Here is a 12,179-nt window from a genome sequence, read left to right on the forward strand (position 1 = left end):
ATCTAAATAAAACCAAAACAAAACCCTTGTCCATGGGTTGTTTGGTGTTTCATCTCCACATTTGAAGTGCATAAAGGTTTAGCTGTAATACCAAACTTAACCTGATGACCTGTGTGGCGCAGTTTTAAGAAGAACGTAGCCGTATTTGTCTAATCCTGGACAACCCGTTTTACAAGCCACAGACTACAGCTCTCACTTGGTTCTATAGCGGGAGCTGGGACCTGACTGGTTGTAGTTGGTTTTGTAATTGTCCTCCATGATTTTATTCAGTATTTAAATAGTAATATTTTCTTGCTTTTACACTTTGAAGTGTTTTATGTCGTGTGTGTGTGGGGGGGGGGGGGGGGGGGGATTAGAAGTTTTTGACTCAGGGAAAGTACTTGCATTTTTTTTACAGATTTGTAATTTTGAATAAAGTTAATGTGAAACCTGGAAGCCATGGAATTTTTTATCTAGAAACATAACCATTATTGTGATCTTGTTTCATGTTTGCCTGTCATCTGTGGTAAAGTCCTGTCTTTTACATTAGATTCTCAGATGTGGAGGATGGGGGGGGGGGGGGGAATGCAGCTGCAGCTTCTCATTCAATGCTGTAGTGCACATGTCAAACACAAGCCTGCGGGCCTAATCTGCCCTGACCCCTCATTTTATGTGTCCCATGAGGTCCGCTGCATATAAAAACCTGAATCCGGCTTTTACATGCAGCGCCACAACAGAGGTCTTCTAAGTCTGCAAAAGCAGGTTTTTTTCCTGCTATCCGTAGCATCTGGCTGAAAAAAAGCACCATCAAGGATTTAGTTCTCCCGGGACATTACTCTGCGCATGCACCAAAAAAGACACGCGCAGTGCAATGAGAAGAGTTTGGCGGCCGCACTTTCAATCTGAAAACATGCAGGCTGTGGCCAAGAGTAAATCTAAGTAGAGCTGACCACTCCAGTCACCTGACCTCATGTCAGCTGACTTGGGTTAGGTGACTGGACCGGTTCATTCTGGGACCGGCACTGACCTCACTCAGACCGCTGCTGCGTGACCTGCTAAATTTGAGTCTCGTCAGGCAGAGCGGTAAGCTACCGCTCTCAGCACTGTCATACCTCCCAACCGTCCTGATTTAAGTGGGACAATCCAGGATTCCAGGTGATGTCCCAGTCGCCTGAGACATGTCCCACTGTTGACTGTACCTGCATCCTCAGGACGCAGGTACGTTTGAACCGAATACTGAAGTAGGGAACAGTCAGCTCCCTGCTTCAGCATTAGAGCAGTGAGCTCAGCTGCTCGCCAAGGACTCCCTGGGCACAGCGCTACATTAAGCACTGTGCTCGGGGGAGGCCCTTGACTTCACTGTCCATATATGGACAGTGGCTACTGATTGAGCATAATCTCTGTTGCCAAACTGGCCGGGGATTCTGCACCTGAAAACCTGAGTTGTAGATGAACGTTTATGCCCGGTGCTCGGCTGGGAATTCTGCTCCAGGAAGAAGTCAGAAACGGGGATGCCGCTTGGAGTAGCCCCTGATGTCACCGTACCTATCCCTGGCTTGGGATTCTTCTCCTAAAGGGATTCCCAATGGCACTACTTGCAAGGGTGCACTCTGCACAGGTGGTTGGGTTTGGCTATCCTCAGTGGGCTCAAGTGGGGTATTATTACTGTGTGGTGGTAACTTTTGTCAAGCACTGAGGGATCATTATTACCATCTGGTGCACTGTGGGTTAATATGAATGTAACTACTCCTTAACAGTAAAGCGAGCTGTAACATTTATAGAGTCTTAAGGTATGTTCACACGGCAGCGTCCGATACGGCTGAAATTACGGTGCGGTTTTCAGGAGAAAACAGCACCGTAATTTCAGCCGTAAAGGCATGTGCAGGCGTTTTTCGCTGCGTCCATTACGGACATAATTGGAGCGTTTTTTTCCATGGGAAACGGCTCCATTTACGTCTGAAGAAGTGACAGGCACTTGTTTGACGCGGGCGTCTTGTTTACACGCTGCCTTTCGACAGCGGCGCGTAAAAAAAAAAGAGCCGCATTTTCGGACGTAATTCGGGGCTAAAACACCCGAATTACGCCCGTAAATAGTGTGAACCCAGCCACACAATTACACTCGACCCTTTGAAGGCAACCAGAAGACTGATGTGCCACGCAGTGAAAATGAGGTTTGACACCAATGTTGTAGTGAAACAGTATGAGAAGGGTGGTGGTGGTAGGTGTAGAGATCTGATTGGTTCAGAGCACGCAGCTTACATCACATCAGGACCAGAGCCCATCCACTCATACAGTATGGAGGAAGAAAACAAACATTTTCAGCGGGAGGAAAGGAAGGCCTAAAATGTGCAGGTTGCATACACCATTTCTGGCTCTGATGCAGCAGTCTAAGGATTGATTTTATTAAGGTTTATACTTAGTTCCTACTAACCAAGGGAGAATTCCCCTCTCGATCAGTATACTGCATCCATAGAGTAGGTTGGTCCATGTTGGGTAACATCACGTCAGAATAGGATCCCCCATCTCCTGCATCAGAATAAGACCAGGTTCACACTCTGAGATCCAAAACCCAGGTCCAACTGTAAAGGAAAAAAGTCTTCCCTGAATTCTGGTTGCCCAGGAATGCAAAACACCATGTGACGAGAAACCTCAGTACCAGCAGTTTTATACAGTATTGACAGAGGGCCCAAAATATCCGTTTCACTGATGACTTTCAAGGCTGTGGTCTCCTCGGTAATGTCTCCGTTTAGAGAAGAACCGGTTGGGATATCGGTGATCGCTTCTTAACTGACAGCTGGGAGATTTCCGGTTACTTGAGCGATGAAACATCGGAGCAGGTGAATCCCTGAGAAATGCAGAGAGCTGCGAGAGGAAAATATACAGTTATCTAAGGTTATGAGAATTTTAAGTCTTGCTTATGATTTCCCATAAGACCCTCATTTCACCTGTGATTGGTTGAGCCCAGCCAATGATTGACTGAGCTCAAACCTTTGCCCCGTTTCTTGATACTATTGTAACTACATTCGATCAATAAACCAGAGAAGGATTTTGGGTATACAAAGCTTGTATGTATGTCTCTTACTTCTCTCCGATATATCATAACTTATGAATTTGGATCTGGGCACGTGTACTGAAGGGTGTCCGTTGACACACCCATCAAACCGTCAGTCTGATATTTTGGCCAGGATTGTGTCAACAGGCTAAGCCCACATACTCATGACTGAAGAAAGATTACAGTACAATAGGTTACTCTGTATTAATGTCAGGACTTGCTGCCGTTATACAGGCAGGGAAGGGGAATAAAAAATGAACCCTTCACAAAATGCCCAGTACAGGCCATTTATATAATGCACCATCACGTTACCTGACTAAGAAAGGTTGTGGAAAACAGCCCTGCGTCTGAGACTTAATGAAGTCCTGAACCTGCATGAACTGTGTGACCAGGACAGCGGGCCGGGATCTGTCGATCTTTGTCATGACTATCTGCAGAAAACAAATATATTCTATTAAAGGCATATTCCACGGAAAACAAAGAAAAGCTCAATTAGGGCCTGTTCACATCAGCGTTGGCTTTCCGTTCTGGGGTTCCGTCAGCAGTTTCCATCGGGTGAACCCCGCAACGGAAAGTCAAACTGAAACCACAGCTTCCGTTTCCATCACCATTTATATCAATGGTGACTAAAACATCGCTAATGGTTTCCGTTCATCACCATTCCGGCAGGTTTCCGTTTGAATGACGGAATCAATAGCGCTATTACAGTAGCAGCAGAGTGGATGAGAATTTTAAAAAAAAACTTTATAAATGGACCTACGGTGCGTTTTTTTTTTTTAAACCGCAGCACGTCAATTTAGGCTGCGGAATCGCTGCTCATCTGTTCTGGCGTTTCCCCATTGAATTCAATGGGGAGGTAAAATCTGCAAAAAAAAAAGAGCCATTTGCTGCAATTTTTGCGGTGGAAACGATGCGATTCCGCTGCAAAAAAAGCAAATTAAAAAAGAAAAAAAGTTTATACTTACCCGGCCGTAGTCATGGTGATGCATTCCTCTGTTCCGAGTGCACCCCGGCCTCCTGGGATGACGTTTCATCCCACGTGACTGCTGAAGCGGTCACATGGACTACAGCGTCATCCCAGGAGGCCGGGGTGGACTCAGAACAGAGGAATGCATCACCATGACTACGGCCGGGTAAGTATAAACTTTTTTTTTTCCCTTTTATTGGTGCAGATTTTCTGCCGCCGAAGAATCCGCACCACAATTTGGTGTGGTTTTTCGGGCAAAATTCCCTACGGCTACCAGGGCGGATACACTTGTGTAGTTTTACGCAGCGTATCTGCCTAGTGTGTTCCTACCATTACCGTGTAACATACATTTATACCGTCTTCAAGAGGTTGGATTTAAAGGAGTATTCCTACCTTAGACATTTATGGCATTACCACGGACAAAACGAGTCCCTACTTCAGATAAGCAGGCAAGTGCCCTGGAGCTAAATCTTTTGACTAGCTAGAAGTCACATCAACATGGCGGCACAGGAGGCTACATCGCTAACTTCCAATAATTCAGCATCTTCTCCATAACTATTCTGGATTATTGGACTTTAGCGGTTTGGACGGTTCTCTTTTTTCAACCGTACTGTGTTCCTGTACATGGGGTGCAAAGTTTGGTTGGCAATGGATACGAAACTTACAACATAAGGGATTCCAAACTCTTCACACATCTGCACTGCTATTAAATCTGCTTCCTGAACTCCGATTGATCCGTCCACCAGCAAAAATGTTCTTTTCAGACTACAAGATGGGAGAAAAAAAAAAAATAAGCTGATGGTGCAGAAGTCAAGCGTATCCATAGGTTGCCTTTGGCCATCCGTCGTGCTGGTATACGTGGATATACCTTTTTGTGTAGTGTAGTAGACTACGCTTTTCTATGTAGAGGCATCCTGCAAAAAAAGCGTAGGGCACATGGTATACCTTTTTTTTTTAACCTGGGAGCCTATTGGAGGTGTATACCGGTCTGTACAGTGGAATAAGTTGGGTAATCCCCCAGATAAATACCTCCGACAGAAGGCTCAAGCACAAAGGGAACAGAATCCAAAAGTAGAGGAGAGTAAAGGACCGGTCGTCTATAGATGCGCACAACATACTTGCGTCTCTCCTGTATATAAGCTTCAACCATATCCGCAAAGTCCTCTGGAGCTCTGTACCCGTAGCCCGGCATGTCCACCAGGGTGAAGGCTTTTCCCACTTTGAAAAAGTTCATTTTTCTCGTGTGGCCCTTAAAGAAAGAAATAGAGAATATATGCTGAGCGTGGGGTCAATCTAATTATGTACAAAACAACTACAGACCCCCCCCCCCCAGCGATCAGCTGTGATCTGTGTGGGAACCTGGCAGCAAGTGCTCAATTTCCCTGCAGTGCCACCGCAGGACAAATGAAGCATTACACAGTGCTCATTAAAATCAATGGTCTGTATGTGTAACAGATGGACTTGCTGGATCCTCCGGCGCAGGAGACGCTCTTTGTAGCTGCTTCCTGAATGGGGAACAACTCCCTCTAACTCAGAAGTTCCTAATATAGTGTTTAAAAAAACTGTCTTATTGGACAACTTCTTTAAAGAAAATATCCTTAGTATGTTAAATATTTTATTCAGCCGTGTCTTAGTGATAACTGTCTCTGGGAAAGCCGGATGAGAACCAATATGGCCACCACGGAGAACCAATATGGCCACCACGGAGGAGACCCAATATGGTCACCGCGGATGAGAACCAATATGGCCACCACGGAGGAGAACCAATATGGCCACCACGGAGGAGAACCAATATGGCCACCACGGAGGAGAACCAATATGGCCACCACGGAGGAGACCCAATATGGTCACCACGGATGAGAACCAATATGGTCACCACGGATGAGAACCAATATGGCCACCACGGATGAGAACCAATATGGCCACCACGGATGAGAACCAATATGGCCACCACGGATGAGAACCAATATGGCCACCACGGAGGTGAACCAATATGGCCACCACGGATGAGAACCAATATGATCACTATTACACCTACCATAGGAAATGTCACCCAAGCTTTTCTATACTCCTGAATGGCAAATATGTCCAGTAACTATTTAGGAGGAAGGGAAGAGATCTCTGGGTCATCTGTAATGGAAGCCATTTCCTCTTATCAAAAAAAAAAAAAAAAAGGAAACGCTAAAATCCGTGAGAATTTTTTTTTTTAGAACGTGACAGAAACGACGACTCGAGGGTTTGATGATGATCCCAATGTGTGAATGATATTTCCAGATTTATGAAGACTGCTATACCTGCTATCCGGTACGTCATGACATGTTTAGGGTAACGTCCGCTATGTCTCCCATTGGGTTCACATCTGTGGTGGCCCCATATATACACCACCGAGTTATCAGACATAGAGGACACGGCGGTATATACCATCAGGGAGTATTGTATATACCACCGAGCCTCTTTATTTACCACTTTCTTCCAAATAGGACTCTACACAATCCACTTTTGAGTAGGGAGTCTGAAAGGGAGTCAAACGTTCCTCTACATGCAGGCAAGATGGCCGCTCATCCAATATATAAAACACAGACTTACTGGCGTTTTGGAGACTCTCACTTCAATTCCTGGAACCAGCGCAAATAGGGCCTTGATCAAAGAGGATTTCCCTACATTACTTCTCCCGATGAAACAGACCTGTAGAAATAAAGACGTGTGATTGACCGCAGAACACAAACATGCAGAGGCTGTAAATACCCTGAAAAACGGCTGAAAATACGGAAGCTGAACGCCTCCAAACATCTGCCCATTGATTTCAATGTGAAAAACGGCGTTTCGTTCCGGAGAAGTGTTTTTAAGTGGTCGTTTGAAAAACGGCGCGTAAAAAACGCCCCTAAAAAGAAGTGCATGTCACTTCTTGAGCCGATTTTGGAGCCGTTTTTCTTCGGGTCAATAGAAAAACAGCCACAAAAAACGTTTGTGGTTTTAAAAACGGCTGAAAGTCAGAGGCGGTTTGCCCTTGAAAACAGCTCAGTATTTTGGAGCCGTTTTTACTTTAGCGAGTGAACATAGCCTTAGATATCCGCTCAACATATCAGTCATGAAAACCTATTAAAAAACCCTCACAGTGACATATACGTCATCTATAGCCCCATGTTAAAAATCATATACGGTGTGGTATACGTTATTCTGTGGGATCCCGTGATGATGTTATAGCGTAGTCTTCTACGCTATTTCAAAATTTAAAAAAAATAAAAGGTATACTGTTGTATACCAGCCTGACGGAGGCCAAAAGGACACTCTTTTTAGCCTCCGTCGGCATAATGGAGCCCTATATGCAGGTTTAGCGTGTATGCCGAGAGCTTCCCCGACGTACACGCTAAACGTAGTGAATGAACGTGGTGTGAATAAGGCCTAAGGCTGCTGTGCAAGTCTGACAATAAGATCTGTGAAAATCTTGCAAGGAACACAGGGTTAATTTCCTCCTAATCCCTCCCATTTTTTGTCTGGCAGATGGTGAGGCTCATCAAAGGGGGCAGGGCCTAGTGTTTTTGGTCTCCAATTGCAGACCGAGCAGTGGGTGAGGGCTCCTGCTGCAGCCAGTTAACCTACAGCCACAGACAGGTCAGCTAGGGGGAAAACGGCTGAAGGAGTGGTGGAAAATTTCTGGGTTTTTGTTAAAATTTTGGGTATTTTTTCTTTTTTTACAGCTAGCGTTTCCGATCCCCCCAATGACGTAGATTTATGTCACGAGAACTACTCAGTTTCTGCTAAATAACGTAAATTGATGTCGTTGTGATGGCGTGGCACAGAAGCTGTGGCATCACTGGCAAGTGGCAGGTGTATTATACAGCCATCACCCTGCTCTGACGGCTGGGACCGGAGATAATTCCGATCCCGGCCATTCAACCCCTTAGATGCCGCAATCAATATGTTATGCTAATAGGCACAAAACAGAAATATTGCATTGTATTATATGAGTGATCAGGCTCATACTGTACATTGTTATGGTCGATTTCCCCTCCCCCATCACTCGCCTGTAATGCTTTGCGGTTTGATTTTAGTGAATGCAACAATGTTAGTGTAGCACGTGGTGTGATGTATAGCACAGGAGAGCCTGTACTGTGTGTCATACGGTCACGTTACGTTTGGCGACTGTTATTATTTACGGCTTCACGGCCTGCGCTGCGTCGCAGTAATGTTTGTATGAAGACGATTGTCAATAAAGCCAAGTGTCCCTGCATTTCCACTGGAACACGGTCCCGTACTGTAACATGTTTTCAGTACGGGACAGTAGTCCCGCGGGGAGGCGGCGACTCACAGCGTCATACACAACTATGATGCTAGGAGCTCGGCCCAGGGAAATGCGGCCGACATGCGGTCCATAAATCACGGACTGAACACAGTCGTGTGCATGAGGCCCAAGGACCTTTCTCCCCGGCTGTGAGCTCTGCTTATGTTTTGCAATTATTGTAATAAGAAATATCTAGGTAGAGCCCTGCCAGGACCTTCGCACCATAGATTTTCAGTTGCTTCTATTCCTTGAAGTGGTGGCCATGTCTGCATAGAGGCGCCCGCACTTGTCAACGGCGACCTGGGCGCCCCGCACTTGTCAACGGCGACCTGGGCGCCCCGCACTTGTCAACGGCGACCTGGGCGCCCCGCACTTGTCAACGGCGACCTGGGCGCCCCGCACTTGTCAACGGCGACCTGGGCGCCCCGCACTGGTCAACGGCGACCTGGGCGCCCCGCACTGGTCAACGGCGACCTGGGCGCCCCGCACTGGTCAACGGCGACCTGGGCGCCCCGCACTGGTCAACGGCGACCTGGGCGCCCCGCACTGGTCAACGGCGACCTGGGCGCCCCGCACTGGTCAACGGCGACCTGGGCGCCCCGCACTGGTCAACGGCGACCTGGGCGCCCCGCACTGGTCAACGGCGACCTGGGCGCCCCGCACTGGTCAACGGCGACCTGGGCGCCCCGCACTGGTCAACGGCGACCTGGGCGCCCGCACTGGTCAACGGCGACCTGGGCGCCCACATACAGCGAGACAATGGCGGAGGAAAGAAGAGCCAATGCAAGTTGGTATCCTAAAAAAACCATAAGAGCCATTTTTGGCTTTACAGCGGACATGACTGACCTCCGGCTGCCGCAGCTCAGGCGTTTGCTCCATCCGGACAGCTGAAGTGACGTAATCGATGACATGTTTTCCAGCCGGCCTAAACAACCTCTCGGCCTCAGTAATTTCCTCAATCGTGGGATCGAAGAGTCTGAAGTTAGTCCTGTCAACGTCGGGGCTCAGGATTTTCTCCAGGTCCCTCACAGGGAAGACGACGCTGTTACATTTCTTCTCCTGCAGCTTCCTCACATCTTGGACAGAAGAGAAGTTTGCAGCATTCCTGGACAGCCGCCATAATGGACAGCACGCGCGGAGTAGAGGACCAGTGCCTAATATAGTCCTCATTTCATCAGGACGCGGTCTGAAACGAAACAACACAGGTTCATCAGATACAAATATAAGATTTACACGTAAGGAAGGAGAACCTATAAGACGAAAGTTCCCCCCCCAAAAAAAGTCTTAATACAGTTTATTCATTATATCGCAGTTCCGTGATGGATTTTTAGACTTTACAGATAATCAGATGAAAGATTAAAGGAATTTGACTGTACTACATTTTTATTTTATTCAGATCCTGCCATTTAAATGGTCGCCATAGTGACCATGAAAGAGATTTATAACAACCAATCACATTACTGCTTTTATCTCCAAACCTATCATACATAAATTAAAGCTGGACTCTGATTGGTTGCCATGGGAAATTGATCGTGTTTAGTATGTCATGTGGCTGTGGTCCTTCATGTAGTTTCTCCAGTGCATCATGTAGCACATCCAGAGGCGGACACTCCACTACGTCTCCATAGCAACAATCAATAGAGCTATTAGCCAATTTGCCGTGTCTCGCTGTACACCATATGTTACCATAACATGTGACTCACACTTACTACAGCTTTTCTTGCCTCGCTGCAGCGTGTCCCAAGCTACCGCATTTCAGGTCACATTGCCACTGCTATCCACTGTTAATAAAGTTATTCTCACCGGCGACCAGACATCCGCTACACTCAGTTGCGTTTCAAGCCTCGATGTGGAAGAGGCTTTTAACCAATCCATAATCGCTTGATAATTTTTCTCACCTTATTGGCTGATTTATGAACTATACCCCGCCCGCCAGCCGGATAAGGTGACGTACGCCTATTACTAGCTAATCCTATTACAAAAAGCACGTACGCCAGAGAGCCAACCGAACTATGAAAACGCGTCTCCTTCTTTGGCGCCATATTTGATGAGTTGATTTGGGCTTTTTCAAGTGTTAATAAGTCTCCGAAAACATGACTCCGTACCTCGGAAAATAGGGACAGTGTGGTATCCTGCTGACTCGTGTAGTTGGTCTTATGTTAGTGGAGCTGGGTGATGTTGACGACAATAACATGCGACTGCTGAGTGTGTGGAAGAAATGAAATGACAGTTTGGACTGCAGCGCTGTGTACAGTAGGTGAAGTTATAAAATGTTACTCTAGGGATTGATACTATGTCAGCGATTTACTGCACAGGTTGGCAGGGAATGCTGAGACTTGTACTACATACTAATAGGGGATGCTGCGACTTGTAGTGCTGACTGACAGGGAATGCTGAGACTTGTAGTGCTGACTGACAGGGAATGCTGAGACTTGTAGTGCTGACTGACATGGAATGCTGAGACTTGTAGTGCTGACTGACAGGGAATGCTGAGACTTGTAGTACTGACTGACATGGAATGCTGAGACTTGTAGTACTGACGGGGAATGCTGAGATTTGTAGTGCTGACTGACATGGAATGCTGAGACTTGTAGTGCTGACTGACAGGGAATGCTGAGACTTGTAGTGCTGACTGACATGGAATGCTGAGACTTGTAGTACTGACTGACAGGGAATGCTGAGACTTGTAGTGCTGACTGACATGGAATGCTGAGACTTGTAGTGCTGACTGACAGGGAATGCTGAGACTTGTAGTACTGACTGACAGGGAATGCTGAGACTTGTAGTGCTGACTGACAGGGAATGCTGAGACTTGTAGTGCTGACTGACATGGAATGCTGAGACTTGTAGTGCTGACTGACAGGGAATGCTGAGACTTGTAGTGCTGACTGACATGGAATGCTGAGACTTGTAGTGCTGACTGACATGGAATGCTGAGACTTGTAGTGCTGACTGACAGGGAATGCTGAGACTTGTAGTGCTGACTGACAGGGAATGCTGAGACTTGTAGTGCTGACTGGCAGGGAATGCTGAGACTTGTAGTGCTGACTGACAGGGAATGCTGAGACTTGTAGTACTGACAGGGAATGCTGAGACTTGTAGTGCTGACTGACATGGAATGCTGAGACTTGTAGTGCTGACTGACAGGGAATGCTGAGACTTGTAGTACTGACTGACATGGAATGCTGAGACTTGTAGTACTGACGGGGAATGCTGAGACTTGTAGTGCTGACTGACAGGGAATGCTGAGACTTGTAGTACTGACAGGGAATGCTGAGACTTGTAGTGCTGACTGACATGGAATGCTGAGACTTGTAGTGCTGACTGACAGGGAATGCTGAGACTTGTAGTACTGACTGACATGGAATGCTGAGACTTGTAGTACTGACGGGGAATGCTGAGACTTGTAGTGCTGACTGACAGGGAATGCTGAGACTTGTAGTGCTGACTGGCAGGGAATGCTGAGACTTGTAGTACTGATGGGGAATGCTGAGACTTGTAGTGCTGACTGACAGGGAATGCTGAGACTTGTAGTACTGACAGGGAATGCTGAGACTTGTAGTGCTGACTGACATGGAATGCTGAGACTTGTAGTGCTGACTGACAGGGAATGCAGAGACTTGTAGTGCTGACTGACATGGAATGCTGAGACTTGTAGTGCTGACTGACATGGAATGCTGAGACTTGTAGTACTGACTGACAGGGAATGCTGAGACTTGTAGTGCTGACTGACATGGAATGCTGAGACTTGTAGTGCTGACTGACAGGGAATGCTGAGACTTGTAGTGCTGACTGGCAGGGAATGCTGAGACTTGTAGTGCTGACTGACAGGGAATGCTGAGACTTGTAGTACTGACAGGGAATGCTGAGACTTGTAGTGCTGACTGACATGGAATGCT

The 12,179-nt window shown here is 46.9% G+C and overlaps 2 protein-coding genes across 8 annotated transcripts in view; one reads left to right on the forward strand and one right to left on the reverse strand.

The window, feature by feature from the left end:
* Positions 1-2,359: 2,359 nt before the first annotated feature.
* On the reverse strand, positions 2,360-10,489 carry GTPBP8 (GTP binding protein 8). Of its 4 annotated transcripts, none has more exons than XM_075854647.1 (7): positions 10,386-10,489; positions 9,127-9,466; positions 6,585-6,683; positions 5,117-5,247; positions 4,664-4,763; positions 3,344-3,462; positions 2,360-2,841 (listed from the first exon to the last, which is right to left on the reverse strand). In XM_075854647.1, the coding sequence occupies exons 1-7, from the start codon at positions 10,472-10,474 to the stop codon at positions 2,763-2,765; spliced, it is 957 nt and encodes a 318-aa protein (XP_075710762.1). In that variant the 5' UTR covers positions 10,475-10,489; the 3' UTR covers positions 2,360-2,762. The 4 variants fall into 4 exon arrangements, with proteins under 4 accessions (XP_075710762.1, XP_075710763.1, XP_075710765.1 ...); XM_075854648.1 differs by lacking the exon at positions 10,386-10,489 and adding an exon at positions 10,084-10,128; XM_075854650.1 differs by lacking the exon at positions 10,386-10,489 and adding an exon at positions 9,990-10,077.
* GPR89B (G protein-coupled receptor 89B) overlaps positions 10,132-12,179 on the forward strand; it is a 46,373-nt gene continuing 44,325 nt past the window's right edge. Inside the window, exon 1 of one of the 4 annotated variants that reach the window (XM_075854645.1) lies at positions 10,132-10,225. The gene's annotated coding sequence lies outside the window, so the exon portion shown is untranslated. The other 3 variants (XM_075854646.1, XM_075854644.1, XM_075854643.1) reach the window with 3 other exon arrangements.

The sequence above is a fragment of the Rhinoderma darwinii genome, chromosome 2, assembly GCF_050947455.1.
Source record: "Rhinoderma darwinii isolate aRhiDar2 chromosome 2, aRhiDar2.hap1, whole genome shotgun sequence".
Classification (NCBI taxonomy): domain Eukaryota; kingdom Metazoa; phylum Chordata; class Amphibia; order Anura; family Rhinodermatidae; genus Rhinoderma; species Rhinoderma darwinii.

Coding starts and splice junctions, on each gene's coding strand:
- GTPBP8 (XM_075854647.1), bottom strand. CDS start 10,474: ATGTTATTGTCGTCAACATCACCCAGCTCCACTAACATAAGACCAACT. Junction 9,467..10,385: donor CACTGTCCCTATTTTCCGAG/GTACGGAGTCAT, acceptor GTTTCGTTTCAG/ACCGCGTCCTGATGAAATGA. Junction 4,764..5,116: donor TATATACAGGAGAGACGCAA/GTATGTTGTGCG, acceptor CCCATCTTGTAG/TCTGAAAAGAACATTTTTGC.